The sequence below is a fragment of the Tetrao urogallus genome, assembly GCF_951394365.1.
Source record: "Tetrao urogallus genome assembly, chromosome: 14".
Lineage (NCBI taxonomy): Eukaryota > Metazoa > Chordata > Aves > Galliformes > Phasianidae > Tetrao > Tetrao urogallus.
Genome location: NC_136827.1, coordinates 13,400,299 through 13,421,128, shown reverse-complemented (window position 1 = coordinate 13,421,128; position 20,830 = coordinate 13,400,299). Strand labels below are relative to the sequence as shown.

Here is a 20,830-nt window from a genome sequence, read left to right as displayed (position 1 = left end):
GGGCAGCGGGGAAGCACTGCAGTGGGAGAGGGGAGGTTGAGCCAATCCGGGCCCGATCCCCGCCCTCCGGCGTGATGTCATCACCGTACGTCAGACTGTCACCGCACTTCTGACGTCACTGGCAGCGGTGGCATCAATTGGGACTGCAGGGTGGGACCGTCTCTCCACCACAGCAAAACAAGGAGAACTTATTCAAATACACCAGTAACTCTTTACCAAATACATGTGCCACACATGTGCGTTTTTATATGGTGATGTTCTGTTCTTGACTGTTGGAACACAACAGCCCTCCTGGTGGTGTTTTGTGCTGTTGTTGCAGCTTTCAGATCATACAAGTGACTAAGAGGGGAAAAAAAAGCCCCAAAACAAGAAGCATCTGTATAATATTTTCTTTAATTGCATATTAATTACATTGTACACACTTCAACCAGAAGTACCTTTCAGAAGATACACTATTTTGGAAGTTCCCTTATTTTGTTGCTCTATACAAGCCAGGCAATAAGAACTGGGGCGGTATACAAAACACTGCTGGGCCTTCTCACAGCATTAGCTTGAAAGTAGGAGGAAGAGCTGAAAACACAGCTGAGAATTTACGGCCACAGGAACTCTTTGCAAAAGGTGGTGAAATACAAACCAGGTGCAAACTGTAGGAGGAGGGGGGCAGGAAACTGGGAGGAAGAGGACAAACAATTTCCAGTTTGAAGCTGTAGTAGAAAAATCTAAAAAACTGTACACAAACTCCCCATGAGTACTGAGCATGTCGACTCATTACCAATGCTGTAGTTAAGCAATGTACTAAAAAAAATAACTTAAGAAATGCTATACAGTTGTACTTATAAATACTTTATCTTTAAAACTAGTTAAGTAGTGTAGGCTAAAAAAAAAAAAAAAAAAAAAAAGTTCACAGTTACTCTGAAGAGAGCTGTATATATATATATATATTGCACAGTAGAAAAGTTCATTCAGTATACCATGTGTAAACATTGATTTTTATCTTATCCTTTGGCAATTTCGGGACTTAGAAATATTTGCTGTGAGCAAAAGCACTTGGGTAACAAGGCACATTGGGAGCTTTTAAAGCTGCAAGATAAATCCTTCTGACACTGACCAGTTATCACTCTCATTCCCTTTGAAAAACATGTACCTATTGATTCAGAACAACACATTTCAATAAGCATAACACAGAGGTCTGGTGATAAAAATATCCACTATTCTTGGCTGTTATTCTACAGTAACCGATTTGGCCAAATTCCTTGGGAAATCCACCTAGAATGAAAAGACAGGCTGTCAGTGTGTGACAGAACATAACTGGCATTCTGCATTTGATAGTTCATTTAGTGTGCTGTTCAGTTTGGTGTTTTTTGCTTTTTTTAGAAAAGAATTCCTACTGAGTTCTGCTTTATTCTGGACACACTAATGCACACAAGAGACTACAAGATCTGCAGATAACTCACTGCTGAATTCATCATTACCTGCAAGAACCTCCTAACAAATCTTAATATATTGTTTTGCACAGGATGCCTTTCCAACAGGGTCATCTTTACCAAACTGACACACCTAGACAGAGTCAACAAACTAAGCTGTACAAAGCAATAAACTCTTCTCTGTTAAAGTGCAATATCACTCTTCAATGCTTAGTTTTCTGACAAATTATTATCTGCATTCTTCACTAATCAAACTAAGCAAACAATCTTTACGTTTTTCTAGAACCATCATCCATGCCAATTCAAGAAAAGGCTGAAGAATTGGCAGTGAAATGCCACCTCTACTACCACAATAAGTACCAGTTGCAGCAACTATCATCATAGTTCTTTGTTAGAAATGCTATGTAACCTTGCCTCTCCCTTAACATTGGTAGGAGGAAGTGCAAAACTGCTCCAACTGGAATGCTATACATAGAAAGCACTTACATCATATCCTCTGAGAACAGCCAGGTGGAATGAAAGCAACTGGAGAGGAATAACACTCAAGATTCCTTGAAGGCAGTCAACTGTGTGAGGCAGCTCAATAGTTTTGTAGGCAAATTTTGAGCTTTCTGTGTCTTCCTTAGAACACAGGATGATTGGACGACCCTGAAAGTAAAGTTCTACAGTTAAGAGCTGCTTTGAAATATTAGTTCACAGCATATCTGTACTATGTTTGAAAAAATAACAAAGATAGCTAACCAAGAAAATGTTATTCCTGCATAATGGGTCCTGTCACTCACTGAAAACATTCAAGTCTCATGCAACAATCATTAGAGTTTTAACATTATTCTCTTTGATTCAAGATCAAGAAACATCTACATACAATCACTTACCATTACTGGTGTTAAACTGCAAGCCGAATGAAGCTATAGCACCTTATTTATAACTTTTTAAGTAGAAAAAAAATACCCTCACCAAATCCTGCCTCTGAAATGTATTTGGCAACAATCCAGCGTGCACAATTTCTTTCCCTACAACACTGCATTACTTTACTGCTTACCTGTCGAGCTGTGACCTGTTGCAGAGCATTCTGGCACTTGGTGAAGCAAGGATCCTTCATTATGACCATGATAACAGGCATCTGTTTATCTATTAGGGCTAGCGGACCATGTTTAAGCTCACCAGCCAGGATACCTTCAGAGTGCATATAGGTGATTTCTTTTATTTTCTAACAAAACAAATGCAAATACCAGAAAGTTAGAAGTAAATTAGATTAGAAATAAAAGCTGCAAGAAGCAAAATATCCATCAGATAAATGCAATTGCTATTTTCAAAAATCAGTTAATGGCTAGAATAGACATTCCCGTACACTGGGATTTCCAGCAGGCTGCTGGTGGAAATGGAGCTTGCTCATGCACATGCATTTGCAGAGAATGAAACGGAGTGATCAACAGGAATTTTTAAGAGCTTAACATCTAGCACCACATTTCTAACTTCTATGAGAGATGGACATAGCTCCATTACATGAGGGTATCTGTAATTAATTTAGCAATTACCTGCATGAACATCTTGCCTGAACACCAGCATACTGAACAGTGTTTTATGAGGATATTTTCAAACAACCAGCATTTTAAGTGGTATTAAGTTGTAGGGTTTTTTCATTTTCTTTTTTTAAATACACTCCTTAAGCGTATTTAAGAATGACACCAAATTCACCTTATGTGTGTGTTCAGTCCAACAGGATTAATCGTTCTAATTACACATGGCAGCAGTTTTACAGCAGCAGAATTAAACTGTAAATAAATATGAGAAAAAGTGCTGCAGAAACAAAAGCTCATTTCAAGTAGTATCCAATGACTTTGAGAGATTCCTACCAGAGCTCCTTCCAGACAAGTGGCATAATTATATCCACGACCCATAACCAGCAGTGACCTTTGTTTGTACAGCTCAAGAGCCAAGTCATGTATTTTCTCATCCAAGGACAAGACTTCTTTAATCATCTCTATTGGATCACATAAAAAGCACATATAAATTCTCCATCAACTGGAAAAAAAAATAGTATTTCCTAGCTTTTTGCAGTATGATTCTCTAATGATATTTTTGTAACAAATATACTTAACATAATTCAGGTGTTAACTTCCTATATCTGCAACTTTGATAGAGCTTTAAACATGCTTTGTCCGATCTTATGTACAGTAACAAATTTAAGATGACTATTAGTTTAAGCAGAGTCAATGCATCCCATCTGAAATACTAAAGGAAGTTCTGAACATCTGTTTTAAAGTCAGTTTGGATTAGTTTTGTTTCCCCTATACTGGTTTAAAGTGAAAGGCATTACAAATTGTAGATCATCTATAAGAGATCAAGGAATAATTCTCAAAGCTATCCTACTGTAATTCTGATCTTTCTGCCAAGTTTTCTGGAAGTATATTTGTAAAACTGCCAATTGGTGTAGAAACTAGTAGCCTATTTTTCTTATGTTATCTACCTTTCAGGGAGAAAGGAAAAGAGCAACTTAAATATTTTTCAAAGGTTTTTTACATTTCTGTATTATCCATGAAACAAAATCTCCTCAAACCCAAAATAAATATCAATATACCTGGCAATGATTTTAGTCCACTAATGATTTCCCTTCTCCTTTTCTGCAGAGAAATTCGGTCTTCAGACATCATGAGGCCGAACATTACAAGAGACACAAACTGGCTGGTATAAGCCTGCAGACAAAACAGAGCATTTAGCAGCCAAGCATAAGTGAGTTACTATGATCTCAATCTGAAGTGCTACGATTAAAACTATAATTGGATTACACAGTGGTAAAGTATAAAAATTGAACACCAAATAGCTCCTACCTTTGTGCTTGCCACACCTATCTCAGGTCCAGCATTGATATGTACACCACAGTCAGTCTCTCTGGATATTGAGCTTCCCACGGTGTTTGTGATGCCAACTGTTAGAGCACGGCGTTCTTTGCAATACCTCAAAGCCATAAGGGTATCTGCAGTTTCACCTGGAAAGCATTCACAACTTGATTTAAAGTTCACATTGGACAGCAACAACTCCTGAAAAATACTACAGAAGAAATTATTCTGTGTTCTGAATAACTGTATCCATGCCCAGAACAAACATTTCAGCACTCACCCTTTGTCTGTGTATTTGAATCAAGACCAAAATAAACTTTCATTCAAGACGAACACAGCCCAGCATCCTCCTTTGCAACATTCAGAAAGCAAAGGAGGTTTTTCATTTCTCTTTAGTTTGCACTCAGTAAAACAAACAGCAGAAACAGCTCACCTGACTGACTTATAAAAAAGCAGACATCATCTCTGAACACAGGTGTGTTCCTGTCCAAGAAGTCACTAGCAAGTTCCACCATCACAGGTAATTCAGTTAATTCTTCCAGTACTTGTCGAGTCTGTAATGAAGCAACACACGATATCTGTTAATATCAACACCCATAAAGACCTGACATTGAAAGAGCAAGAAAGAATCTGAATTGATTCCTACTACAAAAATAGACAGTTTGAGCTTACCAAGATGAAAAAAGTTACTTTACTAGCATAGTAGGTAACAGCACCGGAGTTTTAATGAAGAACATGGCACAAAGGCAGATTAAACAAATGCTGCAATGCCGCAGTGAAAAGCAAAGTTTGTGGTACAGAAGGAAAAGCAGATGAAGATCTGTTGTATTAAAACCCAGCAACTAAGAGGTATAGGTGCAGTACAGCTAAGGTTGAACGTACAGCTACTGCAGCATGATAACTGGTCCCACAGCCAATAATGATCAGCCTTCGGCATCTTCTGATTTCTTTCAAATGGTCCTTCAGACCCCCCAGCAGGACTGCAATCAAACAAAAGAAAAAGCATATATCAATCATGTATGGTATTTTCCAGCTAATAGGCTTAAAATCACGTGTGCTCAGTGCAGCTTGAATGCCTAGTCTGAGTTACCTGTGCTGTTCTCAAAATTCACCCTGCCTCTCATAGTATTGACAACTGATTCTGGTTGTTCAAAAATTTCCTTTTGCATGAATGCACTGAAGTTACCTGTTAAGAAAAACATTACAAGGTCATGCTTATATATACACATATGGCTTGTTATTTGGAGACTGTTACAGTTACAAAGAGAATTTTCATTTACACGTTTCAACTCACCCTTCATGATTTGCTGCAATTCCATCTGCAAGGTCTGGATGACCCGGGAAGGATCGTCACTAGCTGAACGCTCCAGACGGTGAATTGAAAGCTTCCCATCAGTTACTGCTGCAATGTCATCATCTTCTAAGAAAATCACTCTGTTGGTGTGCTCAATGATAGCACTACAGAGAAAAACAAAAGGAAGACAAACCCGACATTTCAGTAAGAGGTGGCAGCAGCACTCCTCAAAGCATGGGCTTGTCAGGCCCAAAAGGAAGATAGAAGTGGGCTAAACTACAAATAGAGCCATCTCAAAGGGAATGGCTCCATCTGCTGCTCCTCATGCACTCTCACAGAAAACTGGAGCAGGAAGCTCCAGCACAGCAACTCACTTCAGCAAATTTGTGCCAATGTGATTTTGTCTCTTGTCATCTCGGATAGATCTCCACGGTCAGGATCTTGCTTCTGAGACAAGTGCATACCCAGTACCTAGGTTCCTCTTTAGTTTGGAACTTCACTACTCTTTTCTCCTCTGATATCCCAGATAGCTGGATTAAAATGCCAAAACTCACACCCAATTATAGTCTGCCCAAAGAATTGCCTGATAGTGGCAACCTGTACTCACCTTCCTGCACTGGATGCATTTTACATCGAAGGCAAGGAGGTAAGTAATTTGCAGACACTGCACCAGTAAACAGTTCAAATACTGTTGTCAAGCCTCTACATTACTCAAATGTCTTATCTCATGGGCTTAATGAAGTAACTGATAAGCAGCTATCCTAACAGAACAGAGCTGTGCAGCAACAAAACAGCGTAAGATTTCCAGAATCATCTCACTTCTAAACAAAAGCAGTTCTTACCTTGCATCTGAAGCAAAGAAAAATTCTACTGCTTTATCCCCAACAGCATGAAGGCAGGTAGAGCTGTCCAGTCTTTTCATCCGTGAATTGCACATGTTCTTCATATTCTCAATGTTGCCTGTTGAAGAAATGAGGCACTTAAAATGCAAAACCAGACCTGTTCAAGTTGGAGATTACAGGCTATTCAGGTTAAAGTTATCATAGTTGCACATTATGCAAATACTTTTCAGGGGAAGGGAGCAGTGTAAAAATAGAACACTTTCAGATAAGAAGATATTTGGAGGATCAGCTGGCAATTTTATAGTACAAAGACTAATTAACCTTGTTTCCAATAAAACAAATTAACTACAACTTTCGGCTCTTAAAAACAACATAATTAGATTTATCAACTTACATGTTCCATATAAAACAGGAATCTGTTCAGTGGAAAGCTTGTACTTGCTTCTAACTCCAATGAGCAAAGGACTCCCTCTTCTACAAAGGGAAAACATCCAAGTTTATACAAAGAAAGCTGCATGCAGAGAAGCTAAAGGACAACAGTGAAGATGAAAGACAATATCCCATTTAACCTAAATAGGAAGATCCTCCTCAACTCTGATCCTAGTATTGTTATATGACAGAAACTGTATAAACTTGGCTTATTTAAGACTCTCCAAAGTTTATTATATGACTAAGTGCCATGTGCTTTGGTGATTCCTTCCCAGTGATCTACACCCAGATAGAGGGAGATGTACATGAAGGCACCAGTTTGAGTCCCATTTTTAAATAAAGCTCACTTTGCCTCCAAACCTAACTAGCAAATAGTTCTTTGCTATTGACATACTATTCCACCCTTAAGCATTTTATACTGTCAATCTCCAAAGCTGTAGGATGTTAAGATAATTTTTGAATTATATAGGTCACGTGCTGTATTAAAGAGCTTACTTTAAAAATCTCACAGGAATAAAAAAGTAATTCATTTTCTCAACACCTCAGATCACAAGTTTAGCTCCTGTTAATCCCCTCACTCCTGAAAACCCAAACTCAAACTTGATATAGAATAGTTAGTTCAGAAGATGTTTTTCAGTTTGAATGATGACACAGCTGGCTTTTTCATGACCTTAATATAGTCCCTTTTTAGACCACAGAAGCAATGGGCTTTTTAGTTGTATTACAAGACAGTCTTTATATCCAAAATAAATTGTAATTAAATAAATAAATCTGTACCTTACCCCTCCCCTTTTTAATGAAGCAGAAATATTAGCACAGTCTTAATGTTCTTAACCTAAAATGGCATGAACTACACATAAAACGGGCTTTTACTAACCTGGTAGCAACAGCTTCACCTGGGTAATGGATGCTCTTGAAAACCAGTGCAAAAGCACCCTCCTGAAAACCATGGAGACAGGAAAGGAAGAAAAAAAATCCTGAACGACTTATCTCAATTAGTTGTGCCTCATATAACTGGGGCCCCTCTTCCTGAGGAGGGCCCAAAGGAAAGCTCTTACTACTATCAGGAATCTCTTTCTGAAGGGCAGACTGCACCTTTAAAAGGAATTGGTCACAAAGCTGAACAAGCTAACACACAGGGTGCAGCAGTTGAAAGATCAGGAAGGAAGCACTTAGGCAAGATAATTTGCCTCCTTTTATAAATAAAAACAAAACCTTCCACTGCAAGGATGAAGAAAATTTCAAGAGAGTTACTGATAATTAACATAAAAGTTGAGTTATGAATTTAGTTTTAGTAAGAATATGCACACATAGGTTTGTCTCTCACGCATTTTAAACTAAAAGTTCTGCAGTCACTACTTCTAGTTTAAGCAGCAAAATCTCATTAACTCATTTACCAAAACAAACAAACAAACCAACCACCAGATCCCCGCACCCACAACAAAAACAGGAATGCACAATCAACAGCTCCACAGTATTAATGCAGCTTGCAAAATTGAGAAGTGTTCTAAAGGGAAGAGCAAAAGCTCTCCCACCCAGCAAGGAGATGTAATGCTCCCTTCTCTTACAACGCTCTGGTCTGAGACTACTCTGCGCTTGTTCTCGCACACAGATGAATTTAGCCTTCCTCTCAACTAGGTTACTGCACCACTATTCCCTTCTGACCCATGCAGACCTTTGCTTCATGTGTATTCCAGCCCTGCTCCAAGGAGAACACTACTACAGAGCTGCTTTAGAGAGGAAGAAGAGGTCATAAAGAGTGTAAGAAACTGCAGGAAGGGGAGAGAAACCATGTGCTTGGAGACTGGGCAGGAAACAAAGCAAGCTTTCTCCAAGTTTGCAGTGCATCTATCAAAGATCTTAAGCATTCACAGTGAAGTAACAGTAGATTACTACTTCACAGTTTGGGAACCGGCTAAGCCATGAATCATTACAGCTTGTTAGATCTATTTCCAAACTTAGGAGCCAAGGCATCTTATCAGACTAACTTGAATCACAGCAGTGTTTTAAGTTTTAAAAGATCAGAATAGCCTAAGAATGCATGCTGTCCTTTGTGAGAGATACCAAGGCTCAGAGGCTCCATCAGTTATTTCTAACTTAGTTCTTCACTCAAAAACTGTGATAACCTCTTTCTTAAATTAAAAAAAAAAAAAAGCTAAAACTTTTTATAACTAAAAAGTTAAAACAAACCCAAAAAACAGCAACAATAAAAAACCCCAAAGCCACCCACCACCTTCTAATGCAATTTAAAATTTAGCACTGAAAAGCCTTTGAAGTTTCCAAATTTTTAATCTGATTTCTTGGTCTGTTAAGCATTCTCCAGAGGCCAAAAAGCATTTTTTTAGAATCTTCTAAGGAATCCTGCAGAGGATCCTGAGGCATAAATGCAGAATCCTAAGGAACATCATAAATAGCTTACAGTTGTTAAAGGGAAAAGAAATTGAACCTCCCACTTACCAACTGTTGAATAACTCTTTCTACCAAGGCTGAAAAACTGGTGTCTTCACTCTCTCTGTTGTCATACATATATTTGATCAGTTTAGGGATCGTTTCTGTATCTGTTTCAGACTCAAATTCATAGCCTTTGCCTTCCTGAAACATCATACAGGAAAGTAAGAAGTTTACATCCTCAGGCAACAAACACTTCATCTGTCTCCCACCAGATACTGCACAGTAAAACAGACTGCTCAAAGCACTGCATTGGACTGGTTCATGCATAAACATGCATACATATACACACACACACACACACACACACCACTACAAAGCATAAAGACCCATCTTGTCACAGCTTACTCTCTGAGAAACACTGCAGTAAGACTTGCTTATCATCTGTTAAGCAACGAGACAGGAGGGAGCCCACTCCTCACATGCCTTCCATCAATTTGAACACAATGCTACTCTGTAGGTAATTACTTTGCATGAAGAGTTACAAGAACATACTGCAGCTCACGAGCTTCTGAATACCTTTCTTAGACTCCCTCACACTACTATTTTATAGCTGACATCAAGAATATTGAATTAGAATTCTAACAGTCATGAAAGACCAAACAGCAGATGGTGGGGCATTTACTTTCAGTTTTAGAATCAACAAGCCACAGGCTTACCAAAAATTTTCTCAGGTCTTTGTAATTTGTGATGATTCCATTATGGATAACAACAAATTCTAAAAGAAAGAAAAATAAATTATTAAATACACATGGAAAACTAAGATATTTAACCCAGAATACATGACAAGAGAAAGAAGTGCACTAGAAACTACCTGCTACCATTTTCAGACCTGCAGTTTACTATAACGTGCAGAGCAGCAAGCTGAAGCTTGGGAATTTTGAAGGCATACAAAAGTTGTTCCAAACTATATACCCAAGAGAATAGCAGCAAGACATGCCTTACAGCAATCATTTTCCAGCCGTGACAATACTGATGCACTTAGCTTTTTAGATTCTTATAGAATGTTTTCCTTTGACTAACTTGCATGAGTTTTCAGAGAACAGACCTCTTCAGCTTCTCACAGTGCTACTTTAGCCTCAAAAGAGCCTATGTCATTGTACAAGTGTCTAACCTAAGTAGAACAGCAAAAACTTAGCCCTATGTCATATAAGACGTAGACAGCCCCTTTTCTCACTTGCTTTAGTGTATTTGTACTATGTGGATACCAGGACTTTAAATTCTTACAGTTCTGAAGTGCTGCAGAGGATACGTACCGTTCCCTTTATCTGATCTCTGAGGGTGGCTGTTTATTGCACTTGGTACTCCATGGGTCGCCCAGCGAGTATGAGCAATACCAAAATGCGTTTCAAAATCTGCTTTGGAATCCAAGTCATCTTGTTCTACAGACAAGAAATTCATCTTATTCAGTATTTAAAGTTGAGTCTGTCTCTCACTCACACAAAGTTAGTAAATAAAATTCTAAGAGAATTCTTACAGCAAAAATCTAAAAGTTATCTTCTGGCTTCCTTTTGAACCATTTGCTTACTCGACATTACACTTCAGATAGTTCAAGCGGCTGATTAAAACTTTTTTGTTTGGCAAGACTGAAGCATTCTCAGCCAATACTAACAGCTAGGCCAACAGAACACATTACTACAAATAATAGCATCAACTTATTAAAACACAACTTCACAGACGGAAGCACAGCATAAAGCAGATTGTGATGGCAGCCAGCTGCTTAAACGCTCATAAATTCTGTCAGAGTCCACGTTCTGACATCTCAGCTACCAGGCACAGAAATCACCAAAATAAAGCACCAAGGGAGCCCAAGTACTGAACAAAGAGGCAACTAAACGAGAGGGGAAGTAGACTGATAATTTCACAGCATGGTATCCAGAGGCTGGATTGCTTTTCAAGTGCAGACTCTTTAACCACCATTAGATTACATAATGCAGTTATTTCTGCCACAAAATCATGACAGTAAATTTCACGGTCCAACTTCCTGCTGAGATGCAGATATTACCTGGCCAAAGTAAAGGGGTATTTTTAAAGGTACCTACTGTACAACTCTTCTTCCAGGGCCTTTACTTTTCCTCTTTTCTTGACCAGTTTGATGAACCTTTCTTTATCTTCATTATTATTTCCATCAATTGCCACTCCTGTAATACAGCACACAGACACATATTGAAAGCATGAAATGCACTGGCTGAGAAAATACAATCGAGCACATGCAGATCCAATGGTTATTTCAAAACCATCCTTCCAAGAGATATCTGACACTGCACCTGTGTATGTTCCAATCAAACTATCTGATTTCAAATCACTTAAAAATCAAGCCAGGTTGACATCTAACCACTGCACAGATGAAAAAAGTACAGGGTCATCTCAAATTTTGCTTGAGGATACACTGATATATTTCGCCTGGTAAAATTAGGGGACTCAAATTAAAAGTTCAAGCTTCCTCATCTTTTCACAAGGATTTACATGTACCAAAAACAATGAGGCACAAACTAAATGACCCACAAGTCTTCTTCCTCACACCTTATTTACTTTGCTTAGGTGTACCAAACTTCAACCACCATCTGATTCCAGAGTTGAACACCCAACTGGAAGTCCTGAGTCAAGCTGAAAGAAACAGCTCCAAGAATTGAGACAAATATGCTGATCTTTCAATCTGAAAGATATCAGTGAAAAATCTGATGGTGCTGAAAGCACCCAAGAAGTCACACAGGTAACATACGTAGCTACTGGTTGCTAAAAGCAATGCATTGAGTTAGTTTAGATACCTGCAGAGTCATATCCTCTGTATTCTAGTCTCTGTAATCCTTTTATCAGGGTTTCAAAAATTTCCTTCCGAGTCCTGGGTACTCTGTAGTTCAGATAAGCAAAAATTCCTGTTTAAAGAGAAAAAGTAAAGGAGGATTAAGAAAAGCAAATGTGTATATATATATATATATTTTTAACTCATTATACCTTCAAACCCAGCTTAAAACTCTTTAATATTAGCATTACAGAGAGGCACTAGGAGGATACCACCTCTCATTTACTACAATTCTTGCTAATGGGTTTTTAAATTGAAAGAGCTCAAACACAATAAATGAATCAGGAGTATCACAGCGATCACAAACACAAGCTTTCCTGGCTGACTTTATTCTTCCCATAATACCCACCAGGAGTTAAACAGTTGAGAGAGCTTTAAAAAAAAAAAAAAAAAATTCTACTTTTCATGAAAACCACAGCTGAAAATGGGAACATTGTGATCTAATTTAAATCCAAATCTAAAACTAGACACTCAAAGAAGGAACATATTCAGCAGTCCTAACACAAGGCGATTTTTGTAATCAAAGTCACAGCCCTAAATACCCATGGGTAGGTACTAGGCACAACACTATTTTTGAAAGGCTCCAGCTTAATCTAGTATACAACAGCCACTTCAGCAGGAAGGGAATAGAGAGGCCAACATAAAGAAAGGGCAGAAGTCAAAAGGATAAGACAACAAAGGAAAGAAACAGAAGATGCAGAACAGGCTCACCCACAAACCAAGCACTCACTCCTGGCGCTGCCTCACACAAAGCTGCCTACCAAACCCTGCACAGACATCGGATCCCTTCGCCTGCCCCAAGTCACTCAGGTCAGCTCCTACAGAGGCAGCACAGGAAAGGCACGCACCCCCTTGATGCCTACTTGGCAAACAGAAGGAGCCTGAAAGAGCCTGCATGTCTGACCTCTCTTCTCTTCAATAGGCCACTCATCAACCAAAATACAGCTTTTTTAGGTTTTGGGTTTTTCCACCCCCCCCCCCCCCAGACACACACACACACACACACACACACACACACACACACACAACTCTTAAACTGAGTTTCTTGGGGTGACATCATATCTTTAGGAAAGGTTTAACAAAAAAAAGCATCGCCTGCAAAGGAAAGGAAAAACAAAAGGAAACAACTATTTATTACTTATTTTATTTGCCTACTGCCTTCCTTGGGATTTGTGTAACTATAAGAGTAAACTATGCCTGATATTAACCCTTGTAGATCTGCGCCCCAGTACAACAGAGAAGTCTAATCTCACCGTTTCAATAGTTTCTCCAAGCAGCAAGTCAGGACTGGAACCTAAGCTCACAAAAGCCAGACTTGAAGAGCTCAACAGATAAGCAGTTAAGAGACAAACAAGTGTTTTCAATAGAAAAAGCCTTTGTTTGAAATTCAACACCCTCTCCCCCTTCAATTACACCTTTTGAACTGTAAAGAGTTGTAGGAAGAAACAGTTACAATGATGCTCCAATAAATCTTCTGTATACATATTGTTGGGAATTCGGGACTCCTTGGTCTGAAGCCACGAATGCTGCTGCTCTGACAGTGAGACCAAGGGACTGTTACATTGACATCTGCATTTATCTTGGAAGGCTTATAGGCTGGAATGCAGATTTCTGCTTAAGAAGTGAGATTTATGAGGATCTTCACCTAACTGTTTCTAGAAGCCCTACATTAGTGGAGATATAGAAGCAATGGATACATTTAAAGAGGTATTTGGGAATTTGAACAGCAAAACACTGTTCTTCATGGATGCTTTGAAAAACTGTTCCTCCAGTTACATAAAGCCACCTTAGACTGAGAGCTTGTTGATCATTTTTCCAGACAGACATTTACCGTTCTCTGGCAGTAACCACGAACCTCAAGAGCAGCATACAAATTTCTCAACATCATTCCAAAACATTGCTACACACCTCGTTTCAGACTCAGCTCTACTTTCTAGGCCAGATTTCACAATGTATTTAAGATGCATCAGGCTTGTGTGTTCCATGTGGCATCTCGGACGACGCAGAGCTCCAGGAAAAACCTTCCTTTGGGACCGTCCTCACAATGCTGCCAGTGTGCTGCGATTGTTAAAGGGATCCTTGTTTGCAGGGAGCCGGGGCTGTGCTCACACACGTGAACCAGGGGAGGCTCAGAAGTCACTGGAGCCGTTACAATGAAAGCAATAGTGCAGCCTGACTTCTTAAGAAGTACACTAAGACTCTTCAACTTAAAGGAAATCTATCTTGCTCTCAGCACTGTTTCCCTGCTACTCCTCTGCTTCACAATATACCCACTCGCATATTTTCTTCGCTATCCGTCACCATTTTGACTAGATTTAAAGTGCATTGCTCAACATGCAGAGAAGCAACATTTGATAAAGAGCTCTTATAGCTGAATTCCTTCTGGAAGCAAATCAGTGTGACTGAACCCTTGATGAATCATAAAGAGAGGTCTGTGATGCTAGAAGTCCCTTTGTAACAGCCTCCCCAAGCTGTTAGAGGTTATTTCCAGAGCTTGCTTCTCCCCAATAAAGACCCAAGTGTTCTCAAAGTTAATGCAATACTGATGCGATACGTATCAAGTGCTGGCACAGCATAAGCAATGTAATACTTCCCTAAGTGATACAAACAAACACATAATCCAATGAAATGACTTCAGGGCCATTTCACCAGGGCATTGCTCTCTTGACCTCAATGCTAAGTCTAGTTTACAACTTTCCACTATTACCTAGTTTGCATAAAAACACAAACGACGTCAACTGTAACACAGCTTACCTTCAGGATCAGGCACTCAAAACAGAGGGTTGTTACAGATACAGAAAGCAAGGATGTCCCTCTGCATGCACACCACGACTTTAAACTTTGCCCTTTCGGGATTGCAAGCTGAGCATCAAGAAGAGGGGAGGAAAAAATATTCACTGAGTATTTTTTGTGGGAAAATTCCACAAGAAGCCTTGCAATTGCAAGATTTCACCAAAATCATGAAGGGGGCAGCCTGTACTTGAAGTTTGAGTGAAAATAATAATTTTTTTTTTTTTTTTTTAAATAAATGGGTGCCTTTAATGAGGTAAGCACATTGCTGACGCCAGAAACTTAGCTGTGAAGCAGTCCCAGACAGAACCTCCTATCCCGATGATTTTTTTTTTAAATAGGTAATCAGTTTTAAGATTTTTTTTTTTTTTTTTTTTTTTAATCTGCTACCCTGTCTTTAGATACACGAGCATGGTAAATCTCAACTTCATTTCCTGAAAAGCATGTATATGTCAGTACACAAGGACCTATGCATTTTCAAAACCCTGAACGTTGGCATCAAACCTTCATGCGCAAGTTCCTAGAGCAAGAGGAAACATAACAGGACATATTTCTATCCCTAAACCTCAAAAACTCCTGCAGTTCCTACATCAGGGCAGGGGCAGCTGCAGCTAAATGGTCTTTAGATCAATCCCTTCCAAGTTAAACTATTTTTTGTGATTCTGTACACTCAGCATAGTAAGGAGATACAACACAGCTTTTGGGTTAACAACCACCACATTAAATGGGCCAAGATTTAAGTTTGGGGAACAGACCAGTGATTCCCCAGGACTTTTTACTCTCACCTATTTTGCAATATTTGCCTATTTCGCTACTGCTGAAGGTGGCGGACCTCCAAACACTGATGGAACAAACTAACGTTGTGGCCTCACTGCCTTTGCGAATTACTGCTTTGTGCCATTCCGCACTGAGTCAGTCTCTCCACCCCAAGCTCACTGATCTACCAAACTCATTGAGCAGCGTTAACACCCTCATTTCCCAACCGCAAGTCTCTGACACCATCACGGTGTTCCTCACTTGCGGCCCATACCTTTGGTGTGCGCTGAGCCAATCTCTCACCTGATGCTTCAGGGACAGTCAGTGATTCACGTAGGTGCCAGGTAGCACCTCCTGCTCCCATACAAGCGAAAGGCTCTGAGGCAACTCGCTTTTTGAGGTTATAAAGAGAACGCGGAGGTGGGGAAAAGCTGTCCAGCTCCGAAAGCACGCTTTTGGGGAGAAAAACAGCTTTTTGTCAGCCTGCATCTCACAAAGAAGGTTTTGTCTGTGACTGCTAAAAATGAAAAAGATTTTTCTCCTTTCAACGAAAAACTTCCCTCTGAGGCTCAAAGGAAGTCTTGGGGAGGGGACAGGTGAAGTTCTGCTCCCGTTTCCCTCACAAGCGGAATAATTGCATTAGCGGTCTTCGTGCCTTTTTAATCTCACCCACAGCACACCTTAAGCAAGCCTATACCGGATGCAGACGTTATCTTCACCGTCTTCACGAGATAAGGAAGGTGGATAAACTCTGAGCAGCTAAGAACGGCGCTCCATACCGCCTTTGTTCGCAAACCACAGCCTCTCCGCGGGACTCCGCGCACAGCCTCAGCCCGGCGGGCAGCAGCGCTCAGCGCGGCGTCACAGCCCGGAGCCGCGGGTCCCCGCAGCCGCTCGCCCCTCTCCCCATGCCCACAAAATGGACGCCCCTCGCAGGGTCTCTCGCCCCGCACCGTCCCGCGGGCGCGCACGGAACAAAGCAGCTCTCGTCCAGCTCCCTTCGCGGAGCCACCGGAGAGAACGCGGGTCTCCGCGCTGGCGCTGCCCGCGGCGCCGTCTCTCTCCCCCTCACTCACCGCACATGGCGAACCTTTCTCGCTGACAGGAAGCGCGGCTCCCACCCGACGGCCCGGCTGAGGGCTTGCCGCCTTCTCGGCAGCCTCTTATAATGCGGCCACGCTGCCTCCGCGCTCATTGGCCGGGCCCGGGCCCCGATCCGGGTGCACGGCGGGGGCAGAGCTCTGGCGGAGGCGGAGGGCCGCGCCGGTTCGCGCCCAGACCCCGCCCGGCTTCCCCCTGCCCGGGGCGCCGCGTCTCGCCCGGCCCGGCTCAGCGTGGCGCAGAGGGGGAGCGGCGGAGCCCCGCGGTGCCGCTGGGCGGCCTTCCTGTCAGCGCGGTGCCTGCGGGCTGGGCAGCCCCCCGCCCGGCTGGCCAGGGGAAGCTGTCCGCGCTCTGCCGCTCTGCGCCCTGCCCGCTCGCAAGCACTTAAAAGCACTCCGCAGTCGCTTCATCACCGCCACAAGGGCCAAAGGTGTCCGCCATCGGCCTCTGCCTGCGGCCGAGGATTCCCAGCAGCAGCTGCCTGAGCTCCCGGCTGGGTTGCGTGGTCCTTCTGCCATTGCTCCCTTTGTGAGAAAAGCACCGCGGAGCCTCGCAGTGCTTCAGTCCTGTGCTGTGCGCTCCTTTGGGCTGGACGCAGGGCATGAAGATGCCCAGCCGTGCAGATGCGACCTGCACAGCTTTGCCTTTTTTGACCAAATCTGTGGCGTTTCATCTCAGGAAGCCTCTTCTGAGCAAAGGAACAGCTGAGCATGAGGGCCTTGCAGTGTGCTGCTGGCAAATGTAGCTCAAGCGGCTGTTTGAACACATGTGATTCAAGCACACTGTATTTAAACTCAAAAGCAAGGGCTTAGTTTATGTAACATCTCTTCTTGTAGAAAATCCTTAACATAGGCGAGTGATTGTGCCAAACTTTGTCACTTTTGCTGTTGATGGTAAGGTTGAAAGAAGAATAAAGATCAGAACATCAACACTTCAACTCACTAAAAGCCATGGTTCTTCCTTCCTTAACGTAGAACAGGAGTTTCTAGAGGAAGTTACGCTTCAATTTTAACACAAGATTTAAAATATCTTGAAGTCATAAAATGAAAGAACAGTATACTATCAGAAATTGTGCTTTAAACTAGCTTCTGAGAAGGAACACATCTACGAGTACTTTTACTGCCTGTGCAGTACAGCTGCACGCACCATCCTTGATACCAACCCCTTGTGTTTTCTTCCCTCCACACCTCAGAATGGGGCCAACCAGACCCTGATTTGCCATCGTGGCAGCCCCCGCTGTGCCATCAGATGGGTTGTTTTGACACCATTCCAGTTTGTCTTGTTTTCAGATCACCTTGCTCCTCCCCTCTGAAGCAATCTCTGGTCTTGTGTTTCCCCAGGCCTAGCCCAGATGGAAGGGGAAGTTACTCATCTCAGCCATGTGTAGTAAAGGACATTGTTATTTACATGAAACAATAATAATAATAGGTCTTTTTTACTCTCTGTACAACATGGGTTTTAGTAACTCGTTAGCTCTTGATGGTGTTTTATTTTTTACACAATCATACCAAACTCGTGATCTTTTCTAAGAAAACCAGCACAGGGGCTAAGAAATATACACAAATACAGATGTACAATAGCTCAAAGTTTCACCACTTTCAGCTGTTCTCCCTCCCAGTACTCAAGGTTACCTCCTTCGCAGAGAGCCCATCTGCTCCTCAGCCTCCAGTGTATTACTATAAACTACCATTGATCTCAATTTGTTGCTGTTCACGGGTTGGTGTGTCAGCACCTGGGAAGACTCAGACCTCACTGCTGCTGGTTCTGGGGTGGTAACTAACACGTGGCACAGGCAGTGGGAAAGCAGCGCTGTGGGATTTTTTTTTCCAGACATCACTGCAGCACTAATTAGCAAAGATCACAAATCAGAACCCAAAGTTTCACTCATGCAAGAAATTTCATCTTCCCATGTGATATTCCCATGGAGAATGCTAAACAAAAAAGACTCAGCTGAAAGTCTGAATTGCACTGATTAGTGGTTAATGTGCCGCTTTGACTACTTAACCAGTCAACACTTCCCAGGCTTATCTGTCTAATGCCATTTGGCTTTTCCAAGATTTTTTGGAAGTGTATTAAAGAATACACATACTGTATTTTGGTGGGCCTGTGGCTTCAAGGAACACATTTTACAGCACTCAAACAAGATTATCAAAATGATCCCATCTCTCACTAAAACCTGTTTAAGTCTACAAGTCAAAACACATGAAAGTATCCTCAACCATAAACAACATGAACAGCATATCTCCATTCTGCTGTACTCTGGTGAAGTGCTCTTCTCAGGAGACTGCTTAGAAAATTAGTACTTTTTACAGTCTATAATTCAAAAGTTGTCATTTTTATGCTCTAAGAGGCAGGCAGCTGAGAAGCAAGTAAGGTCAAGTGATGCAATTTCACATGAAAGTCTGAATGCAAATATGAAGCGACGCTCTAAAGATCAGAAATTTTTGCCCAGCTGCTACTTTCTTTTTTCTGTCTTTGCACAAGTGAGCGAAAATAAAAGAAGGAAATAATAGGGTACAGCAAGGAGAATATTATGTCCATGCTTTAGAATCGAGTAACAAGGGAGCTGCCTGGGGCACAGTTAGGCAAAAGTGAGGAGCAATGAAAATCATTTAGCACATGGTTGAAAATAAGGATTTCTGCTTAAGTTCTTTTGTGAGCCTAGTGCTGGTACTAGTTCTTACAGTGCTCATTATCTGCCTCGAAAAGCTTTCAGCAGCAGTTCAAGGACAAACATTTCAAACTACATTTGCATAACCAAGAGATTCCAATACACATCCACGCAGCTTGTTCTTTTCTGCACTAGACACCAAAGGACTGAGCTTCCTACTGAGGAGTTTCAGTAAATACAGTTACCCCAGAGAGTAAAAGAACCAAGACATTGTCACTAGTACACAGTGACAGATGAAGTAATGATGAATGTGAACTGCAGTATAGAAGAAGTGTGATAAACATCAGGAAAAAATGAGGAGCAGCAGATAGGCAGTAGACCAGACTGCTTTATGGCCCTTTCACTGGTGACAGCGCTCAACTTGAGCACTGTCCTACGAGGCAGCACAAGCAAGTGGATCTGGGTGTGATGCTGAAGGTGATGGGTGAGCAAATGGAAGTTCTTTCCGGTTTTATAACCCAGCTCTGATGTTTAGAAACTCCTTGGTCACCACCTTTTTTAGACTACTGAATGAATGGTGCCTGCAGATTCTGAGAACTAATAACCCGCAGCTAGACTCATACTGAAATAAACAGCAGCAGTTCTTGTGTTAATAATGATAACTCACCGAAAAAATAAATTGGAGAAAAGGAATAATAATGAGAATTACTTCAAAATGTAAAAATTGAGACCAAAAGCTGCCTTTGTATGTTGCAGGTCACCACCACCTTCCTCAGATAGACTCCTGTACCTTCTGCAATCCTTAATAAACTCTGCAATCTTCATATACTCCCAAGAAAAATATTTGCAGTGTTAAGAAAAGCTGAGCACTGTCATTGCCATCACTTCAGTTTTAATAACATAGGATGGAATTGCTTCCTACCAAGATCTTCAGGAATATTTGGGCTACCAGCTTGAACTGATTTTTTCTTTCATTTCTTCTTAATCTGGTAGCAGAGTGACTGCTGTCGACCCACAGTCATTCCTTTTAAATTGACCGAGGTTCACAAATAGAGAAAAAAGTATAAATGTAAGGGGCTGACTTTGCTGGTGCTTGAAGAAGGCTGAGTGGTGCATGGCATAGTGCCTGGACAGGACACAGCCGGGTCCTGTGCATCCAGCCCAGTTCCACAGCCAGTCCTGAAGATGATCAGCAAGGCACTTTGAAGTGAAAGCAACACCTTCCTTCTGCTGAGAAGTTGAAAGGAGAGGAAAGGATGTTTGTTGCACTGATGGTTCTCTCAGTGGAGGTGTCAATGAGCAATTCATGTAGGACTTGTCTAGGAAAAGGAAGTCGAAGTCTGTGTCTTCAGTTTAAGAGTACACGGTGGTGATTAACGGCTTTCAAGCTGTTGGAGAACGAGTCCAACAGCTGGGTTGAAAACACTGGAAATTCACGTTAGAAGGAGTTACACACACGTGAATCAACATCATACCTATGACAGAGAATTAA

At 41.4% G+C, this 20,830-nt stretch overlaps 1 protein-coding gene across 1 annotated transcript; it reads right to left on the bottom strand.

The window, feature by feature from the left end:
• Positions 1–1,221: 1,221 nt before the first annotated feature.
• On the bottom strand, positions 1,222–20,454 carry GFPT2 (glutamine-fructose-6-phosphate transaminase 2; the record flags this gene model as incomplete). Its single annotated transcript, XM_079542184.1, has 19 exons — positions 1,222–1,266; positions 1,911–2,072; positions 2,467–2,634; positions 3,281–3,408; positions 4,006–4,120; positions 4,256–4,413; positions 4,698–4,818; positions 5,147–5,244; positions 5,355–5,450; positions 5,559–5,722; positions 6,401–6,518; positions 6,795–6,874; positions 7,707–7,768; positions 9,287–9,421; positions 9,937–9,995; positions 10,534–10,659; positions 11,320–11,418; positions 12,046–12,153; positions 20,421–20,454. The coding sequence occupies 19 exons, from the start codon at positions 20,452–20,454 to the stop codon at positions 1,222–1,224; spliced, it is 2,076 nt and encodes a 691-aa protein (XP_079398310.1).
• Positions 20,455–20,830: the final 376 nt, after the last annotated feature.